The following is a 21,985-nucleotide window of genomic DNA, read 5'->3' on the forward strand; positions in this document are numbered from 1 at the left end:
CAATATTCATGTCAGAATTATACTCATTCATCAACTAAAATAATAATACTTTTTAATTATATTAATGTATTACAAAGGGGAAAACATTACTAGATATTGGTAAGAACATTCAATGATAACATTACTATTTTTGTTTTCAAGCCTGAACTTCTGCATATTTGTGAAAAACTTCATAAAAATTTGATCTTCATATATTCATGTTCACTAGATAAAACAGCCAGATTTGTCAATTTCTCTTCACTTACAGCTCAAGAATGCTTCTAATTAATTTTAATCATGTCTCTTTCACAATGAAGCAACATATATGAAACTAGTGATAAAAGTCTTAAACCTTAGAAAATATATGGCAGCAATTCCCATTCATAATAATTTCTAGAAGTGGTAATGCTATGCATGTCTTTGTTTTTCCAGGATGTATGCCAGTGGTTTCAGTCAAAAATATTACACTACAATATTTTCCACTACAATATTTTCACATTAAAATTCATCATAAATTTCTCTAATACTGGTTACAACTACACATTATTTTTCCTTCTGCAAAACTCAAAGAAAATGGGGGCACCTGGGTGGCTCAGGCAGTTAAGCATCTGACTCCTGGTTTCAGTTTAGGTCCTGATCTCAGAGTTCTGGGATGAAGCCCTGCCTCAGGTTCCTCACTCAGAGACTGCTTGGGATTCTCTCTCCCTTTCTCTCTGTCCCTCTCCCTGCTTTCTCTATGTAAAATAAATAAATAAATCTTTTTTAAAAAATCAGAGAAAATGGCTGAATGATAGCCAAATGGGTATTATTTAATCCACTGCTTTAGAATAAGTATCCATCCTTAGTGAAAACCACTGAGGCATTCACCTATTGCTATTTTGGGCTTTTTTTAGTAGCAATGTAATACTGGTAAATAATGTAATACTGGTAAATAACTCTTCTGTTATTTCTTTCGGCATTCTTCTTTGAAATTTGATTCTTTTTTTCCTATGTGAATGTCCATTTTTCTATTTTTCTTGTTGTTGATGTTGCATAGTTAATATCTTTTCCACATTTCCTATATGCCTTCCTTTTTTATTTATTTATTTATTCATGAGACAGACAGAGAGGGAGAGGCAGAAACACAGGCAGAGGAAGAAGCAGGCTCCATGCAGGGAGCCTGACGTGGGACTTGATCCCGGGTCCCCAGGATCAGGCCCTGGGCTGAAGGCCATACTAAACTGCTGAGCCACCGGTCTGCCCATATATGCCTTCCTTTGAGAAATGATTTTAAAGCTTAGTGTTTCACTGTACAATGCTCAAGGATGATTCTGTCTGTGAATTTTTTTATCTGATAAGCCTCATCTAAAACTTCATACTAGAAAAAAAATAACTACAAAAATCACATGTAGCTATCCTTATTTACTTTGAATAGTTGTTAAGTGCAGGAATATATACTATCACAGAGCTGGAAATCAATTGTGTTGAAAAGTGAGGTCAACTGATTCCAAACAATCAAAAAATTACTATTGAATAGGTGTCTCTGAATCTATGTGTATTCTAGGCCAATCATGTAACTGGCAATTCTCCAACTTACTTTCATATAAAATACAAAGTTTATGAAAGCTAAAAATGCTAATTTTGAAGCTTACATCTATATTTTTTCAACCTAGTAGTAAAACTGAGGTAATTCTTTGGAACTTAAGCAGACAAAATTTTTTTTTGTTGAGAATTTTATCGTCATTTTTTTTCCTAGAATTTCTAAATGCATGGTGATAACAGAGGCAGATTGACTTTTATGTAGAACTGTAACCGATTTTAAATTCTCTATAGAAAAATCCTTGCCCCCTCTCTCATTTCTTGCAACCAGAGGGGACCTTGCCCATAACCTGGCTTGCTTGATAACTTCCTGTGCTGTCAAGCAGTTGTGACAGACATGAACATAGAGCAGTTCTCAACCCCAGACGATCAGCATTTGGGCTGCATGATCAACAGTGAATCAGTAATTACTGTTGAATCAGTAGTATCCATAGAGCTAAGTACAGATATAAAAAGTCTGGTATGAAGCCGCACTACGTAGCAAATCTATCTGGCAAGGGTTCTAGCATAGACAATGAGAAATGTGAGGAGACAAAAGAGGAAGGAGGTCACTGGCACAGCCAACACAATTAGGTGAGTCAATCCTCCTACCCTGAACATCCTAAAGTATAGACGAGTACCTGGGAGGTCACTGGTGACTTGGACAAACATAGTTTCAGTGGAGTGGTAACAGGGATTCAAAGAGCAGTGCATTTGGGAATAGCTGAAAAGTGAAGAAGCAGAGATAGCACCTTCAACATCTTGACTATGAGTTGGGGAAAATAACAGAGCATGTTTCTCTAACCCTGATCCTTACCAGTAAAAGAGTGTAAAATTCCTTCAAAGAGAAGCTAAATGATCACCTAAATATAACTCCCCAGGCTATATTACCTTATCTCTTTCTTGGCCTCAATAGACAAGTGACCCAAAGTATTTGCTACAAATCTCTTGCTCCTTGGTGGTCATGATCATTTTAAAATGTTTTCTCTGAGCAGGCTTTTACATTATTCACTTTATTCTGTCCCAAATTTCCATCTTATTGTTTAAATATAACTGCAGCAAAACTTTAAGTGTATAAATCCTCAGATATTTTGAGACCCATTTCCCCCCGTCTATTAAGATTCATAATGTTTGATTCTTAAAAGATTTTGCTTCACTTTTTAAAAATTTTAGTAACTTAAGAGAACTACCATTTTACGAATGTGTCAGTGGGAAATATACTTAAGAAATTTAAAAGCTTTTAACTTCTATGTCTAACAAGGTTTTTTTTTAATTTTTTTAAATTTTTTATTTATTTATGATAGTCACAGAGAGAGAGAGAGAGAGAGAGAGAGAGAGAGGCAGAGACATAGGCAGAGGGAGAAGCAGGCTCCATGCACCAGGAGCCCGACATGGGATTCGATCCCGGGTCTCCAGGATCGCGCCCTGGGCCAAAGGCAGGCGCTAAACTGCTGCGCCACCCAGGGATCCCTCTAACAAGGTTTTTAAAAACTACAATAATGTATGAAAAATCCTTTATATTGCTTTATGAAATACAATGTCTTTTATTACCTTGCTTTTATAGGACGAATTTCCTTTGCTGAGAATTTTCTCCCAATTCTCTACTGCCTATTTAAGTGTCAGCCTTGTTTCAAAATAGAATTCAAAGCCTATCTCCTCTAGGAAGTCTTCTAATCAAATTGTTCTTTCCCTTCTCTATGATATTCTTTCTATGGCATTTAATATAGTTGGCCTTAGTGTTAGAATTATTAAAGTCATTACTCTGTGAGTCCATGGTGAACATGGACTGGTCAATGTCTTAATAATTTATCTCCTACTGAAAACCGTACGATACTTTGCAAAATAGGGACGCCTGGGTGGCCCAGAGGTTGAGCATCTGCCTTTGGCTCAGGGTGTGACCCTGTAGTCCCAGGATCAAGTCCCACATCAGGCTTCCTGCATGGAGCCTGCTTCTCCCTCTGCCTATGTCTCTGCCTCTGTGTGGGTGGGTCTCTCATGAATAAATAAATAAAATCTTAAAAAAAAAAAAAACTTTGTTGGGGAATCCCTGGGTGGCTCAGCGTTTTAGTGCCTGCCTTTGGCCCAGGGTGTGATCCTGGAGTCCTGGGATCAAGTCCCGCATTGGGCTCCCTGCATGGGGCCTGCTTCTCCCTCTGCCTGTGTCTCTGCCTCTCTTTCTCTCTCTCTCTCTCTCTCTCTCTGTGTATGTCTCTCATGAATAAATAAATAAAATCTTAAAAAAAAAATACTTTGCAAAATAGATGCTCAAAAATGTTGATTAAAACTGAATCAAACATATATTGAAAATGAATATACTGGGCTTTAATAATATTTTCTGGACTTAAATTATTATAGGCTTTGTTGCATAATCTTGAGCTTATCTTGGGTTAACTGGCAAAAAATTAAAAGAAACAAATCATATACATGAAGGGATTTGTAGTTTATAAAATGTATTCATTAATTACCAAATAATCAATAAATAATTAGGTGAATAGGAAAGAATTGCATGGCAGTCATAAGTTATTAATGTAATTTATATATTCATAAAGTTGTTATAAAACCGCCACCAGTGATTTTACATCAAGAGACTTGGACTGCCCTCTTATTACCTCAGGCATATTTGTTATTCCTAAGATACGATTCCCTCTTATATACTATGCCTATCTCACAAAGTTACTGTCAAAATAAATGAGGTAATGGAAAATAATAGCAGTTTAAATCATTGAGAGGTAAATATTCATTAGAACCTACACTGTGTTTTTGTTTAATCATCACAACAATCCTATGAGGTTGATTATCATCCCAATTTTTATAAAGAAAAGTTGTCACAGAGAGCTTACATAATTTGCCCAAGGGCACATAGCTATTAAGAGGTGAAATTAAATTTATCAGATTGTCTGACTCCAGAGCCAAAGCTCTTAGCCAAAATACTACATTGGTAACTAAGTGTCAGCTCCATTCCTTTAGATTTTGTAAAACTTGGCTATAAAACATTTTCAAAATTTTAATAACTAACATTCCTAGAATAGAAACTTTTCTTTAGATTTCCTAGGGATACTATAACAAATCTATTCAATATATTCCATAAAAATTCAAATGAAATTTAGGCAAAAAATAATGTTAGAAGATTAATTTAGTAAACATATTAGTCTAGTGACTTACCAAGTACCTGTCTTCTATACATTAACAGTTACATTCTCCAGCATGTTACGTATCTATATACATACATACATACACATACACACACATAAAACCGCATCTTAAATAAATTCATTAGTAGTTCACCTAGAGGGTTGATTACTGTTTACTAATTCACCCCAAATCAAAAATTAAAAACTGACAGATTAATCTTAGGAATTGAAGAAATACAAAATCTAAAAGATCCAACTATTTTCAAATTTGAAAAATATATCATAAGCCATTTACTTAGATTGCTTTAACATTCCAAATTTCAAATGTAATGTGGAATTTGGAGAACAACACTGCCATCCAGGGATAGAGAACTGAAAGTGCAGAGGAGAAAAAAAAACTTAACGCAGTGGTATCTCAGTTGATATTGAGACATTCAGTTGTGCTGCACTCTGTTGTGAGTGAAATGCTAATAACTGTTCAAGTACTAAAGATTAAAAAAAGACACCACATGCTTTAAAAATGAAAGGATTCCCCAAAACTTTTCTTTCACCCACTCATTTAAGTAAGAGAAAGGTGAAAGCACTACAATCACCTTGTTAGTACCAGCCCATAACCTTCTTTTTTTTTTTTTTTTTAAAAAAAAAAAGGCACTTCACTGAGGTAAGATCGATATACAAAAAGCTACACACAATTAATATACTTAGCCTAGTAACTTTGGAGGTAAAGATATTCCATGAAGCCAAACCACAGTCTGTGCCATTATATTCATTACTTCCAAAAGTTTTTTCCTCCCCTCTTTATTGCTTCCTTGTTTGTTGAGGATAAAAACACTTAAGATCCTTTTAGCAAATTTTTAAGTATAGGGTAGTGTTAACTATAAGCAGTATTCTGTACAGTAGATCCCTTGGACTTATTCATCTTATACCTAAAACTCTGTCCACTTTGACTATACTTCCCCATTTTTTTCTCACTCTAGCACCTGACAACCATCATTCTACTCCTTCCTTCTATGAATTTGGCTGCTTTAGATTCATAATGTAAGTGTTTAATGTAGTACTTGTCCTTCTGTGTCTGGCTTACTTCACTCAGCAAAATGTCCTAATATCAATGACATCTAATATCTAATGATAGACAGTCATCAGGCATGTTAGATAAGGAAAAGATTACTTTTGAGATAATTTTCTTTTCTCAAAGAAAGTAATCTGAATTGTGGGTCCCCTCCCTCCAAGTCATATATTGAAGCTAAAACCCCCAATGTGATGATATTTGGAGATAGAGCTTTAGGGAGATAATTAAGATGAAATGAAGTCATAAAGGTAGGGTCTGAACCCAACAGACTCAGTATTCTTAAAAGCAAAAGACACCTGAGAGAGAGAGAGGGAGAATGACACCAACCAGAGAAGTCTTTCTCCGGGTAAGTACATTGTAAAGGCCATCTGTGGACACATGAAGGCAGCAGCCTTCACCAGAAGCAAGCCTGATGGCACCTTGATCTTGGACTTCTACCCTCCAGAAATATGTAACAGAAAATAACTTCTGTTATGTGAGCCACCCACTATGTTATGTGAGTCACCCGAGGACCCCTAAAAGAACAATATTTACGGAAAAAACTTCAAATTAAACAACTATAAATAATATAAAAACAATATGCTGATAAAAATTACCTTCTGTTGGAAGCGATGGAAAGCATTCTTTAAAAAGATGAATAGCTGGACAGCCCCGGGTGGCTCAGTGGTTTAGCACCACCTTTAGCCCAGGGCCTGATCCTGGAGACCCAGGATTGAGTGCCACATCAGGTTCCCTCCATGGAGCCTGCTTCTCCCTCTGCCTGTGTCTCTCTGCCTCTCTCTCTCTCTCTCTGTCTCATGAATAAATACATAAAATATTTAAAAAAAAGATGAATAGCACTTAACCCTGTCTTGAAAAGTAGCCATTGAGAGAGCAGATTTGGAGGGGGGAAGGAGAACCTGGGCTAAGAAAAGGAAGAAAAACAAACACTGAGCCTGAGAACACTGTGCTGGCTAGAGAAATGAGGTTTTGGACAAGAGAGGTGGCCTGGGGAAACCACTATAGGGCCTTTAAGAGCCACAGGCAAACTTCATATTAAGAACACATTTCCTGAAGTATCATGAAATCATAATAACACCTTTCTCCAAAATTAGAAGACTTGTTTTCCATAAAGCTCTACACTTACCCTTAAGGTTCTCTTTTCTATGTCTTTATGTATGGAGTGCCTACTACCTACTTGGGTTGAAGAAACCATTACATTCTGGGAGCTCATTTCAGCTTTAAGAAGAAGTAAATGATTAAGAAGACAATTACAATCCAGAATATGGTGTGTTCCTGGCAAAACTACCTTTGCGCAACATTATTCAAATAGGAAGTCAACTATTAATACATTTGTACCTAAATAACACATTAAATTAAAAGCATACCAACCCAAATATAAGTCTGAGTTAATGCAACTGGAGTACAGAATCATGACTTAGGAGCATGGGCTCTGGGCATGGTCGTCTTTTTGGACTAGAGGCTCATAAGTAGGCCTAGCTTAAATGTTCTTTCATTAGTGGTGAAATTCTTAATTTTATCTGTGAATTTGAGTTTTGTACATGAAGTCCAGTGGGACAACGAAATCCATTTCAAGGGTTCAGTCTTGGGTCATCTTTGGTCCTGCCTCTTGCATCCTCCCCTGGGTTCTCTGGCTTCCCACTTTCTTGTCTCTGCCCAGCAACTGCTGCCATCTTGTTCCAAAGTGCATCCACCTTAGGTCCTGGGGTTCCAGGTCCCAGGCACCTGTGATGGTCTGCACTAGATCCACCCATTTTCCCTGCTTTGGAGAACACCCCATTAAATACCAAATAAAAACACATGACAGGTCAAGGGACACCATGAAAGAAAAGAAAAACTTTTTCCTACTTTTTGAATGAAGGGTCTTGCATTTTCACTCTGCACTGGGCTCTGCAGATTTATGTAACCAGTTCAGCACTCCTGTGACAGTGGTCGGCCCCAGCTGGGCAACCATGGGTGAGACACTTGGCTCCTCAGAAGTCAGCTTCCATATCTGTGAAATAAGAATAGTTCCTATGTCATTACATTTCTGTGAGTATTCTGGAGATAATTCATGGGAGCTGTAGCCCTGGCCTTTGATTCATTTTAACGATCAATACTACCAGGTGTGAACCATCAATTAAAAGATGATCTAATTCAAGGATCCCTGGGTGGTGCAGCGGTTTAGCACCTGCCTTTAGCCCAGGGCTCGATCCTGGAGACCCGGGATCGAATCCCACCTCAGGCTCCCGGTGCATGGGGCCTACTTCTCCCTCTGCCTATGTCTCTGCCTCTCTCTCTCTCTCTCTCTGTGACTATCATAAATAAATAAAAATTTTAAAAATATATTTAAAAAAAAAGATGATCTAATTCAGATTTACTCCTTAATGTCTGCTCTGCCTACAGGCTAATACTTCAAAACAGCCATTCCCATAGGCAGTTACAAATGTGCCTTAAACGTTTTGCTTTAAACGTTCAACTTTTTCTTTTTGATTTTCCTTTAAAATTTAAACGTTCATTACCTAAATTTAAACCTTATTATAGGGTTGCCTGGGTGGCTCAGCAGTTGAGCGTCTGCCTTTGGCTCAGGCGTGATCCTGGAGACCCCGATGGAGTCCCGCATCGGGCTCCCTGCATGGAGCCTGCTTCTCCCTCTGCCTGTGTCTCTGCCTCTCTCTCTCTCTCTCTCAGGGTGTTTCTCATAAATAAATAAATAAATAAAGTCTTTAAAAATAAATAAATAAACCAACCTTATTACAGTGTTCAGGAAAAAAAAATATATGTTCGTGCTTCAGCTATAACGTGAGCCTTGACAGGAAAAGCTGTATCTAATAAGGACTGCTTGTTAGAAGCCCAAGAATCTTAACAAACGCCAGATAAAAATTCAAAGCAAAAATTGGTCACTCAACTGTTCGTTTCATAAATGGGCTTTCGCCCCCCACTGGGACACAGAAACATGGTCCTTATAAAGCGAGCCACGTCTACAAAGGAATATAATAAAATCAACATCTTGAAAGACTCCTAAACTTGGCAACAGCTTGCAGAGCGCCCTCTGGGCCACCTGCCCGCGCCTAGTTTCCATAGGAACGCGGAGTTCCGGTGCGTAGCACTCCACTCCGGAAGTTGTTCTCAGTCACTTCCGTTCTTCCCCTAGGAGAATCAATCTCCCCGTCGCTGAGGCGTCGGCTCGAAAGGAAGAGGAGGGAGTTTTGGGCCGCTAAGGCTGCCGTAGAGGGGCGTGGCGTCGGAGCCGCGATTTGATTCACGGAGTTCACGTGCCGGCCGCCGCGAGTAGATCTACCATGGCTCAGCCGGGGACTCTAAACCTCAATAACGAGGTAGGCGCGGAGACGTGCGGAACCCGTGGGCCTGCCCTGAGGACCCCCTGCCCCGGAATGGCTTCTCTGGGTCTTTCTGACGGGCTCGTGGTCTCTTGGGGGCGACAGTAGGGAGCGCGGCTGGGGGAGCTTCTGGCTGGGCCCAGGCCGGTGTCCCGGAGCTCGGAGCCTGGCCACAGTACCCCCCCCCCCCCTCACGGTTCCTAGGTGGCTGGGGTAAACTGGAGACCTGCTTCTGGCTCGGGGGCCCCACGAATCTTTATCTGTAGGACTTTGGGAGGAAACGGACCTTACGACAGCGCCTGCTTCGCAAGATGGATGTGAGATTTAAATGAGATGGGAGTATGGGAAGTCTCCGCAAAGGGCCGAGCAGCTAATAAACTCTCGTTACACATTACGTGCCTCTTCTTGGATGCCGAAAGTGAAGGGGAGGGCTTGAAAGGTCTAGCTTTTACGGAGAGTTTGCTGTTCTTCAGTGCGATCCTGTCTTTTATAAGGATGTACGCTCAGGACCACGTTTCTTATTTCAGCTACTGTCCCATTTATCATGTTCCATTTATGCGAAGTTTTTATTTTTTTAAGATTTTATTTATTTATCTATTCATGAGAGACAGAGAGAGAGAGAGAGAGGCGCGCAGAGACACAGGCAGAGGGAGAAGCAGGCCCCATGCAGGGAGCCCGACGTGGGACTCGATCCCGGGTCTCCAAGATCACGCCCTGGGCTGAAGGCGGCGCTAAACCGCTGAGCCACCGGGGCTGCCCTTACGCGAAGTTTTTAAAAAAGAGTTGCGGGGCAGCCCGCAAATGAAGACCTCACGACCACTGCAAAGGAAGTTCTTTATCTTCTGTATTCAGTGGCTGCTTAAGTGTTTGCCATGAGCGCGACTACTGTTCGTTACGTACAGTTGTATGTAGACACGGTTTCTGTTTTCACACAACCTATATACTCAGGTTGGGAAGGGTAGGCAACACCTCCAGATGGTACAGAATAATATCCAGAAAAACGGGTAGTGCGGAAAAGTTGCCAAAGAAAGCAAAATGAAGTGATTGCTCTTTGTCTTTAAGGATCTTACACTGGAGTTACAATCACTGATTCGATGAAGGGGAAGAAGGCATTCCAGGCAGAAGGACTGGTAGTAAGGCAAGGAGGGATGATAGAAGGAACCCCCTTGGGTGGTATAGGGCTAGAGACCTCTCCATTGATGAAAACTTGTGGGATTAAATAGGGAATGAAACTAAAATATATTACTGCAGGTTAATAAATCCAGATTTCACTTGGCAGTGGGGTACAGACTACAATGAAGGGTGAAATTCTGAAGATGTTTAGCATGTATTCGTAAACATACCTTAACCTTCTACTTCCAGAAAACATTTGGTGGACTTTTTCTCATTGGCTTGCCTAGGACATATAAAATGGTTTAATTGGATTACTATCCTTGAGAATTCCTTGGAACACTAGTGAGCTGCCTATTTGGTTTTGAAATTGCTGAGAGAGTGCTAATGGCAGTCATTTAGCAGTCTTCACTTACCCTGTTTTCTTTTTGCACTTAACTGATTCCCAAGCCTCTTCAAAACAGTTAAATTTTGATCTTTAGGAATTTCTCACTAATTCACCTCAGAGTGGGCCAGGTGTCTCTTCTTCATGCAACGACTTTCTACTCTTGGAACACTTTCTACCTCTTTCTCTGTTTTTATGTATTTGTCTACCACCTACAATGTACGTGCTCTATGATAAGGTTTGCTGGGCTACTAGATGAACGTAACAAATTATAGGCGTACACATCCCACGTTAAGGTAAATCTTATACATTCTTATATGAAGGTGGGGGGAAAGGCCAGCAAGAGTGGAGATGATGGAAGGTGTTGTAATTTAAACGAATGGGAGGAAAGTATCTAAAAGGGGAAGACAAATAGAGATTTGTTTCTAAAACTTGAGAAGCATCCCCCAATTTAAAAAAAGCCAATTAGAAGAAAACATATAGCAAATATGACAGATAATGGCTAATGCCATCACTGTAAAATAGTAATTAAGAGAACCTGCCTCATAGAACATTGGTAAAAGAAATAATTAACTTCTCGAGGGAAGAAATATATCTGCAGAAGAGTTCACATTCACTATTTTAACCTACCCATTACTTTTTCATTACCGTCCCATCCTAGTCCAAGTTACATCTGTCACCAGAACTGCCTTCCAACTACTTCCCTGACTTCTTCCCTACCCCCTAGTCTGATCTTCATAGTGCAGCTGGAGTGCCCTCTTCAAAAGAGAAATCCAGTCTCACAGCTTCCTTGTTTACAGCCTATTGGATGGTTTCCTTTTGCTTTTGGTAAAGACCAGTCTAAACAAGGCCATCTCCTCTACCCTTTATTGTATACCACTGCTCCCCCAGGAACGCCTCACCACCCCCACACTTCAGCCTCATTGGCCCTCCTCTGCGAGGTAGCATAGAGTTCTGCACCTCCTTTGCACATATTCTTCCGTCTACCCAAATCTCCTTTTCTTCTCAGTCCATTTCATATTTCTACGTGTTATTTTCTCAGGGCAGCTGGGTTTGACTTACATTTTACCTCTCTGTACTCTCCTATAACACTTTTTAGCACTTCTAAGAGTTGCTGAGTGTATATTTGTCTGTGAATGTGAGAGATTTCTTTACTCCACCTGTCTGTAGGCTTTTTCTCAGTACTGATGTGTTCAGTGAGAAACTTGAGCCATCATTTTTATGATCCTTAGTAACTTAAATTAGCTCTCCTCAACTGGGGTATAGGAATTCAAGGATCCTATAACTACCTGAAATTATTGTATAAGTTGGTGTTTGGGGGTGTGTGTGTGTGTGTGTCTGTGCCTCTAGGAGGAAAGCAGTCCGTAGGTTTCATCAGATTCTGAAATGTTTATAAATCTCTGGTATCATCTTTGGAATATTGGTACTTGTTATCTGCACATAATTTTTTTACTTATGGCTTTTTCTTTAAATAGTTATGTGGCCATCTAATTAATAGCATATTTATTTCCCAAAATGTCTTTTGTGAAAATAAGAATCCTGCCTGCATAGGCATCTATTATGCTTTCAGTGTCTTCTACCCTTAATATTTTTATTCTTTTCAAAAATTTTCCAAAAAAATGACATTTATAAAATTGAAAAGCTGACATTTACAAACTACTTCTAAGTTCTTAAAATAACCTTTATTCTTTTTAAGTATATAAAATCTTACCTTTTTAATTTTACCTTTTCTTTTAAAAAAAATCCCTTTTTACTTCACATTATGTTTATTTATTGAATTGTTTTATTTTGACCAATGCTTTACATGAACTTCGAAGTGGGAATACTTAATTGATTTATAGCAATTTCCTAACCTCAAGCATACCACCTTATTTGCAAGTAATAATGAACAAGTAGCATTGTGCAGATGAAAGTATGGATAGCTCAACTTGAGTTACTTAATGTTCACACGAGGGAGGGAAATCTCCTAACTTTACTCTTTTACCCCTCCCTTTGGGTTAGAATTAGAGAAAGGTCGCCCAGTTGGAAACAACAATGCCTCGTATCTAGTGAGTAAAGAATTTGTAAATCAGAGTTGGATTTGCTACAGTCACCTGTTTCTTTAGGCAGCAGTGAAATGCAAAATCAAAACTAGGAAGTGAACCAATCTGACCATGTACTTTAATTCTGTAGAAGGCAAAGAGCCTTTATATGAAACAGACGTTATTTTATACGTGATAGCAAATTACCAAGAAGCCCATTAGACAATTGCTTTCCACTTCTTACTACATAGTAAAGTTAGAAACTAAAGTACCAGAGAATAAAGTGATTTGCCTCCACATATTGTAAAGCATTTGAATGTCAAGAACTATGTATGTGCTTTTGAATTTATAAAGCTTGTATTTCATAACTGAAATAGTAAATCAAGGTCTTTCCATAAGAAGAGAACCGTTTTCTGTTCAGTTGTTAAACTGTTCTGGGAAGTTTTGCTAGGTGGCAGCATATGCTCAGTAATGATTAAGTTGTAGATAATCACAAACATTCTAGAATTTTTAAATTACTGCTGATCAGAAGTAAAAAATATAATTCAACACTAGGTTATCATCCAAATGGCCAAATAAGAAGCCCTATGTATAATTAATACAATAATTAATTAGTAATTATACCATAATTAATTTTGTCAACTATAAAGTAGTTCAAACATACATAAAATGATGTAACAAATGTCCTGTAATCTACCTGTATTTATCAAGTGTCAATATTTTGCTATATAATGCTTAGTTCCATCCACCTTCTTCTGTCTCCGAAGTAATTCATACTCTTTCAGTGTAATTTTCTCTCCACATTTTTTGTGACTTAGTAACATATATACCAGTGTTTATTATGTTATATATACCCATAGTATTATGCTGTACATTTTTAAATTTTGCCTGTGTTACTGTATTAATGTAGTGCCATACCACAAGTATCTTTATAAAAGTTACTTTTCAGGCATCTGGGTGGCTCAGTCTGTTTAGTGTCTGCCTTCTGCTCAGGTCTTGATCTTGGTATCAGTGACAGCCCAGAGTTGGGCTCTGCACTCAGTGGGAAATCTGTTTGTCCCTCTGCTCCCTTCCCCCACTTCGGCACGTGCCCACTTTCTCTCTCTCTCTCTCTCTCTCTCTAGCAAATAAAATCTTTTTTTTTTTTTTAAGATTTTATTTACTTATTCATGAGAGACAGAGAGAGGCAGAGACATAGGCAGAGACAGAAGCAGGCTCCATGCAAAGAGCCAGATGTGGGACTTGATCCCGGGACCCCAGGATCACACCTTGACCTGAAGGCAGATGCTCAACCACTGAGCCACCCAGGCATCCTTAAATAAAATCTTTAAAAATACCTTTAGAAGTTACTTTTCACCACACAGTTTTAGGGTTTACTCATGATAATACATGCGTATCTCCTGCATTGATTTAGAATACCATATTGCTTGTGCTTTAGTTATATGCATTATTTTATCTTTTATGCAGCATTTTATAGGAATGCTGCAGTGAACAGTCTCGTGCATAGCCTTTCCTATTGTTGAAGATGTATTTTCTGCATGGATTCCTAGAAGTAGGATTTTTGTTAGATGTTGCCAGAGTTTCCTCCAGAAGGAGTACCTACCCAGTTTGTATTCATATCAGCAGCATATGAGAGCACCTATTTTGTAACAGCCTCATGGACAGAATGTGTTGTCATATATATTTTTTTTTTTGGTATGCAATCTGATAAGTAATGAGTAACCAGAAGTTTTGATGTACACTAAGAAACATAGATATTCTCAGATTTTTTTAGCATTCTAAGCTCTCATAGAACAATACTAAGGTCTTGGAATAATTGTTTTCTAGTAACTATGGGGTTTTGTTTCAGGTTAATGTAAATGTAATGCAAAGTCAGTGGATTACCAAAAGAGGGTGTCTAGTTGACTGGCCCTCAGATAGTTAACTAAAATTCAATTCAAAGTAATAGTTGCTTTTGTCTTTGGACCATAATTTGCTTTCAGCTTTATAGATCAGAACTTTGCTATCCTTATTACCCCAAAAGTATAGCTCGTTCTTTCAAGAGCAAATTCACATTCACATTCACATAACCGTAGCTTATAAGAGACTATAAAATGAGAAAGCTAGTTTATTAGATATATATAATGTAAGACAGTAAGGCTCACATTGTAAAAAATTATTTTATTGTCTACTGATCTACATTGTCTACTTGGAATGTAGAACTATAAAAAGGTTTTTGGTATTTTTTTTTTAAAGATCGTATTTATTCATGAGAGACACAGAGACAGAGAGAGTGAGAGAGGCAGAGACACAGACAGAGGGAAAAGCAGGCTCCATGCTAGGAGCCTGATGTAGGACTCGATCCTGGATCCTGAGATCATGTTCTGAGCCAAAGGCAGACGCTCAGCCACTGAGCCACCCACGTGTCCCTAGAAAGGGGTTTTATTTCTATTTTTATTTTTATTTTTATTTTTCTTAAAGATTATTTATTTATGATAGACATAGAGAGAGAGGCAGAGACCCAGGCAGAGGGAGAGGCAGGCTCCATGCTGGGAGCCCAACGTGAGACTCAATCCTGGTCCCAGGATCACGCCCTGGGCCAAAGGCAGGCACTAAATCACTGAGCCACCCAGGGATCCCCTAGAAAGGGGCTTTAATTGCACAATTCATTGTTGGGCTATGAACATCTGTCCCCATAATTGAATTATTCTAATACAAATTGGATTTCTCATCCCTGAACTGGAGATTCTTTGGAATCTCCTTGAATTAAAACCCTGCCAGCCAGCTTTTGCTCTCTGCGGCTCCCTTTCCTGTGTTTACGTTCACTCTTCTGGAGATTTGTCATTCAGTTTCTTTCTTCAAGGTCTTCCCTTCTCTTTTTTTTCCTGTTTCTTCTTTGTCAACACATTTCATTCCATTGTTAGGCCTTTATTTTCTCCTTGATCTATTTCTCTTTCCTTCCTTCCCTCCCAGACAGTATCATACTTTCTTCACATTTCTAACAATGGTAGGTCTGTGCTTTTGGTTGGAAAACCAGAGCACATTGCTCTTAAGTAGTGCATCGGCCTACTGACAGTATTGAACATTTTAGGCCTGTCTGTTGACTTGTGGGTTTCTTGTCAACCAACTTCCTAAGTGAAAATGAATTTTGAATCCTAAGAGGCTCTTGGTACCTGTTTGTCAGTTTTGCAAAAATAAAGTTAAATGCTTGAAGAAAGCAAAGTGCTTTGGGTAGGCAGTTGTAAAAAAATAAAAATAAAATTTCCATTGTTACATAAAATGAATGTACTTACTTTTTTCAAATGTATTAAACTTAATCAAATTTTCCTACTGCCTACACACAAATCTTGGAAAAGTCAATAAGCTAGAAAAGGATTTTTTGGTTTTGGCATGCAGCTACATATATAAAGCATTCCCTTTTCTTTTAGAATTCCCTAATGCAATAATGGCAAACATAGTACTTCTTAAATTGGAATTTTAAAATTGGAGTTTAGCTTTCCCATGATTGGAATGTAACTGAGGACCAACTCTGTTCACTGTATTTCGTTAGTTAAGTTTGGTTAACAGCAGTTAGCAAAAAGCATATAATCATCTTATGCACCTGCAGGGTATAGCAGTTAGAAACAGTTGTTAATACATTCTGGTGCATAATTTATCACTCACTATTAATTTATTTTATAAATGACTTTCAAGTTATGTGTCATAAACCTCCATTTTCCTACATATGAAATGTAAGAATTTTTTTCACTTTAATCTAAATGGCTTTTTAATATGCAAGTAAATTTCTTTTCTAAACCTAACTTCAAAATAACTTCCAAAGGAGTTAGCCTATCTAGTGGGAAAGAAACCTGATTACTCTGCACTTTGTTAATTTATTAGGCATTTGAAACAGTGAACGAACAAGTATTATAACCTTTCTGGTTACTTAAATAATATAGGTTTATTGAAACTTCACACTGTATCGTCAATACGTTAGATGGTACAATGTAATGTTGAATAAAACCAGACACTTGACCTTCATGGAATTTATAACCTACTGGGAAGAGGACACATCAGATTGTAATCATATTACAAGTAGTATATTAAACTTAAAATAATGGTCATGATAAGTTCTAGAAGCACTCTTAAGTACTTATAAAGGGGGATTTTAACCCTCTCTAGAAGGTCAGAAATGATTTCACTGAGAAATGACAGTTAAACCAAAATCAGAAGGATAAAATGAAAGAATGATAAAAAGAACAGTCCTACCAGAGGAAACAAGTGTAAAGACCTGGTGGTAGGTGGGAGCATGGGGAAGACAGAGGAGTTAAAGAAGGCCCATGTGGCTGGCCATCCTAAGACAAACTAGAAACCACCAAAGAGAATTAATTAAGTAAAGTTCTGTCGTCAAATCTTGTGTTAAGATATGTATTCTGAGTGAAATGTGGATAACTGGTTAGAGAGGGGCAAGAATGGATAAAGACAAACCAGTTACCAGTAACTCAGCCAAGAGAGTTAGGAGGTCACGATAGGGGAAGAAGTGGTACAATTTGAGATATATTTAGGAGGTAAAATTAACATGACTTGATAACAGATTCATTGTGAGGGATCTAGAAAAGAAAGCTTAAAATGAACCCTCAGTTTTTAATTGAACAAAAGGGTTCTTTTCTCTAAAATTTAAAACAAAAGAGGAATCCATTTGGAGGTGAAGAACATGGGTTCAAGTGTGCATCATAGGTTATTTTAAGCATGCTCAAAAGGAAATATCAAGCAGTTGCACAGTTAGGTCTGGAGCTAGAGAGATCTTAGCTGAAGGCAGAAATTATTGAGTCAATTTGTTAAGGTAGGAATTATACAGGTAAGATCACTTAGGTCTAAAAAGTATATTGTTAAAAGAAGATTGGCTTAGGGCTGCCCCTTGAACTTATGACTGGTAAGAGTGGATGAATGTTCAAAGACCAAGGTAGAGTGGCTCGAGAGGATGGATGAAACCCTGGAGAGTATTTTATCATGAAAAGAAGAGGAAAATGTTCCTAGAAAGTGGTCAAAAGGGCAGCCCAGGTGGCTCAGCGGTTTAGCACCGCCTTCAGCCTAGGGCCTGATCCTGGAGACCTGGGATTGAGTTCCATGTCGGGCTCCCTGCATGGAGCCTGCTTCTCCTTCTGCCTGTGTCTCTGCTTCTCTTTCTCTGTATGTCTCTCATGAATAAATAAATATAATCTTTAAAAAAAAAAAAGAAAGAAAGTGCTCAAAAATGTCAAATGCTCCTGAAATTGCAAGTAAAGTGAAGCCTGAAAAATTTCTGTTGTATTTGAGGGACTTTTTAGAAATCGTTGGTGTCTATTGTAACAGTTTTTAGTGGACTAATGGAAATGGAAATCTAACTGGAATTATGTGGCATGCAAAAATGGAGAGTTTGAGCCTCTGAAAGCTTGGCTCTGGGGCAGTTACAGAAAGAGGGTACTCTTAGTGATCTTTATAATGAGGATGTTTTGTCTTGCTTCTAGTGAAAGTGAGTCAAGGACAATGAAAAATCAATAGAAACATCCATTGAAGAGATTGACAGTGCTAGAGTAAAGGGGTAGTCTGTAGTACAGGTTCTAGGAAGGCAGAAAAGATGAGATCCAAAACACAACTAGGAAGGAGATGAATGTCAGATACTGTGGGAGAATTTCTTATAACTTTGTTATAGAGGATAGTAGATGATACATGTAAATTTGCATTCATGGTGGTAGAAAGATGATGGTTCCCCTCTGATGTTCATTTTCTCCATAAAATTGGAAAAGAGAAAGAGGAAGTTTAGCTGTTTGAGAAAACAGGCAAAGGTTTAATAGTCATTATAGAAGAAATTGACCCAAAAAATATAATAGGTTAGCTAAGAGTGTAGGAACCTATTTTAGGTTAATTATAATGAATTTAAAGTAGATAGAATATCTCAAGTATTTCCCAGCTCTTGGTGGGGGTGGGGGGGGCACTGCGAAAAAAGAACTCAGGATGAGGGGTGCCTAGGTGTCTCAGTTGGTTAGGTTGCCAACTCTTGGTTTCAGCTCAGGTCATGATCTTGGGATCCTGGGATTGAGCCCCTCTCCTGGCTCTGCACTCAGTGTGGAATCTACTTGAGGATCCTCCCTCCCTCTCCTGCCCCCTTCTAAAATAAATAAATAAGTCTTTGGGGGAGAAAAACAACTCAGGATGATGTTTTCATCCAGGATTAACTAGAGAGATTGCTAACAGGAAGGATGGAGTTTAAGGTATTGGCAAGTGTGGATCATGTATATAAGCTGACTAGTAGGAAAATTAAAAAGAACAGAACTGATCTTTTAAAATAAAGTACAGGAATCAGTGAACTTGTTGGTCCCAGTGAAGTCAAAGATGGTGTTGGTAGGTGGAATTGAACAAGGAAACTGATAGGCATTGTGATCTCAGTGTAGAGTATTTGAATTAATGGTTATAAAAATAGAACCCTTATGGTGTTAACAAGGACTATAGTGTGACCTTGGACGTGAGTGCTGAGATTGAATAAGATTAGATCATGAAAAAAGAAATTCAACAAGTGAGGATATAATAATGGATAGGTTATGTAACATGAATATCTGTGTCACCGAGACTGGTGGCAAAAGTTAGGGCAGAGATAAATTGTACATTGATTGCCAGTATTTTCACTGACTAAGGGGATGCAATATACTGAGAGTAAAAGAATATGTTAAAGCCAAATGCAAGAGCCTTGAAGAAGCAGTATGATATTGATATTGCTATTTTGACAAGGAGAATCTGAGGGATTCTATGTGCCAGCACTCTTGCAAGGCTCAGAGAATATCAAATGTCACAAGGCCCCTGTCCTCTAGGAGTGCCCAGGCTATAGAATAAGATGGCCACATGAGCAGTTAGCAGTTAGGAACAGTACAGTGATACAGATCCTACCTACAAAGTTTCGTGGGAATACAGAGGTTGGAGGGGATATCTCTACCTGAAGAAGTCATTGGAAGATTTGTTAGGAAAGATTATATCTGACCTGAATTTTACATAGTTCTTTAATTAGAGAACGGGAAGAAGGACATTATAGAATTGATAAGATATATGACTCCTAATAATGACAGGCAAAATATAAACTCAAAATGATAGCATCCGTGTACTAAGTAACTAAGTACTCTTAAACATGTAGTTCTTCATTGTTAGAATATTTTCACTTCTTGGCCACTCTTTCTGTTTTTCTGTTCTTAGAGTTCAGCACTTTTGTCAAACGGGATGATTTAAAGCATCTGTCAGTGTGTGTGCGTGTATACATGCACTCTTAAGTTTTTAACATTTCTTTTAAAGTTAATGCTTGATATTTATTACTGGAAAAAAAATGCAAGGGTTTCTGTATAAATAAGTAAAATATTACCACTTTCACACATTTGCTTTGAATAATATAAACACTCATTCAGTAAATTAAATTACTGCCAGTATGGGTAAAGCTTGTTTTAAATCACAAGCATCCAAAGATGAGTATGATGCTCTGTAATCTCAGGGAACTCACCATTTATTATTTTCCAAACACAAAATATAAATGCACTGTTAAAATACTAATCATCGAGAATGCTGTGACTTTTTAAAAAAATCATAGCTTGTTTCTCTTAAGTCTTCAGACACATTTTTAGACTGTTGATTTACTCCTTCACTGTTTATGGAAGAAGTTTGATTTCATCAAACTGTGAATATGGTTGAAAATTTGGTTAAAGTGACTGGAGTTAAACTGTAATATTAAGACTCAACATAAAGTGTTTCTTCTTGAATTAAAAGAGAACCTTTCTAATTTTGCTTTTATTCCTCAAAGGTTGTGAAGATGAGAAAAGAAGTGAAGAGAATCCGAGTGTTGGTTATCCGAAAACTTGTCAGGAGTGTTGGCAGACTGAAGTCAAAAAAGTTAGTCACTTGAAGTCATGATCCTATGACCAATAAAATGTCAGAAGTTGTTTTTATTCAGTATTTACAAATTTGAGGGTGGGACGAGAAGGAATAATTGAGGTTCTTACTCATACAGCACTTTGTTTTATATGGAGAGAGGATTTGAGTGGAATACAGTGTGCTGTGTCAGCATGTCCTTATATGGTTTGGGCCACATTCACTTAAGATACACAATAAATTCTTCTGGGTTTTTTTTTGTTTTTTTTTTTTTTTTCTCCAGAGTGCTCCTTCTGGCCTTTTCAGAATGAAGGTCCTTTGGAATTATTTATGAATTTTATGTTGTTGGAAGTTATTTTAAGAGGTTGATGTTTAATAAATCTAGTAATTCCTTGAATCAGTTTTAAAGGTTTTATATCACTTTATTCCTTGAATTACTGAATAATTTGAAATCTTGATTACCTTGTGGAAGTGCTTATCAAAATACTATGTTCCATCTATTTTTTAATATTTTCTAATTTCATTATCATTAGTATTAGAGTAAGCATATTACAGTTTTAATGCTTTCAACCTAAATATTTAGTCTTCACATGTAATTTGTTCCTGATTAAATAACCTTTCTCTCTGATGTAATCAGATATTTCTCTTTATGTACTCTTTTAATTCCAGAGAACAAATTTTATTTAATAAAACTACATCTGACCTTTAGTTATAGCTCATGAATTCAGCTTATGTTACATCAAATACAATGTGCCATTAAACAGTTGATTAAAAAGTATTGTTCAGGGGATCCCTGGGTGGCTCAGCGGTTTGGCACCTGCCTTTGGCCCAGGGTGCGATCCTGGAGTCCCGGAATCGAGTTCCACATCGGGCTCCCAGCACGGAGCCTGCTTCTCCCTTCTCCCTCTGCCTTTGTCTCTGCCTCTCTCTCTCTATCATGAATGAATGAATGAGTGAATGAATGAGTAAATAAATAAATCTTTAAAAAATATATTATTCAGCTTTCCATTAAGGAATTAAAAGGCCAATGACTATTACTCGTAGTGATAGTCATTAATATATTTTTTTTTTTGATAGTCATTAATATAATGCCAAACAGTGCTTATATTTGCCAAAAACTTGGGTTTGTTGATGGAATTGGTATCTGTGTTGGGTAGTGTAGGATAACAATGTTTGTTATTTAGAGAGTATTCTTTTCTAAGAGAAATGAAGAGACTTTTCATTATGATCTGAGTCTAAAATACCTGGCTGTATATTTTCATGTATTTTCACAGAGGTACTGAAGATGCACTGTTAAAAAACCAGAGACGAGCACAACGATTGCTTGAAGAAATTCATGCTATGAAGGTAAGGCCTTGTGTGTGTGTGTGTGTGTGTGTGTGTGTGTGTGTGTGTGATATTGGTTATTTCAATATTATTGCCAGTTGACAGACTTATTTTTATGGGTCTATTTGGTGAAGAATGTAGCTAGCACATTTAGAAAATTGTAATATGTTTAAGGTTGCATTTTTCCATGTTTTTTACTGAATTTGTTTAAAGTACTATAATAATTTACATAGAACCTATGCCAA

General features: G+C 37.8%; 2 protein-coding genes across 16 annotated transcripts in view; one reads left to right on the forward strand and one right to left on the reverse strand.

The window, feature by feature from the left end:
• LOC144321982 (uncharacterized) overlaps window positions 1–8,790 on the reverse strand; it is a 566,375-nt gene extending 557,585 nt beyond the window's left edge. For 11 of the 12 annotated variants that reach the window (XR_013387531.1, XR_013387526.1, XR_013387525.1 and 8 more), the window contains exons 1-2: window positions 8,466–8,790; window positions 7,585–7,729 (exon numbers count right to left, since the gene is read on the reverse strand). The gene's annotated coding sequence lies outside the window, so the exon portion shown is untranslated. The remainder of the gene's footprint in view (window positions 1–7,584; window positions 7,730–8,465) is intronic. The other variant, XM_077911381.1, reaches the window with a different exon arrangement.
• Window positions 5,991–21,985, forward strand: part of SRFBP1 (serum response factor binding protein 1) — a 64,829-nt gene continuing 48,834 nt past the window's right edge. The window contains exons 1-5 of one of the 4 annotated variants that reach the window (XM_077911375.1): window positions 5,991–6,082; window positions 8,870–9,053; window positions 10,119–10,186; window positions 20,347–20,435; window positions 21,689–21,761. In XM_077911375.1, the coding sequence (XP_077767501.1) occupies window positions 10,151–10,186; window positions 20,347–20,435; window positions 21,689–21,761 (198 nt within the window). In that variant the 5' untranslated portion in view covers window positions 5,991–6,082; window positions 8,870–9,053; window positions 10,119–10,150. The remainder of the gene's footprint in view (window positions 6,083–8,869; window positions 9,054–10,118; window positions 10,187–20,346; window positions 20,436–21,688; window positions 21,762–21,985) is intronic. The other 3 variants (XM_077911374.1, XM_077911377.1, XM_077911376.1) reach the window with 3 other exon arrangements.

This window comes from Canis aureus, chromosome 10 (genome assembly GCF_053574225.1).
Source record: "Canis aureus isolate CA01 chromosome 10, VMU_Caureus_v.1.0, whole genome shotgun sequence".
Taxonomy (NCBI): domain Eukaryota; kingdom Metazoa; phylum Chordata; class Mammalia; order Carnivora; family Canidae; genus Canis; species Canis aureus.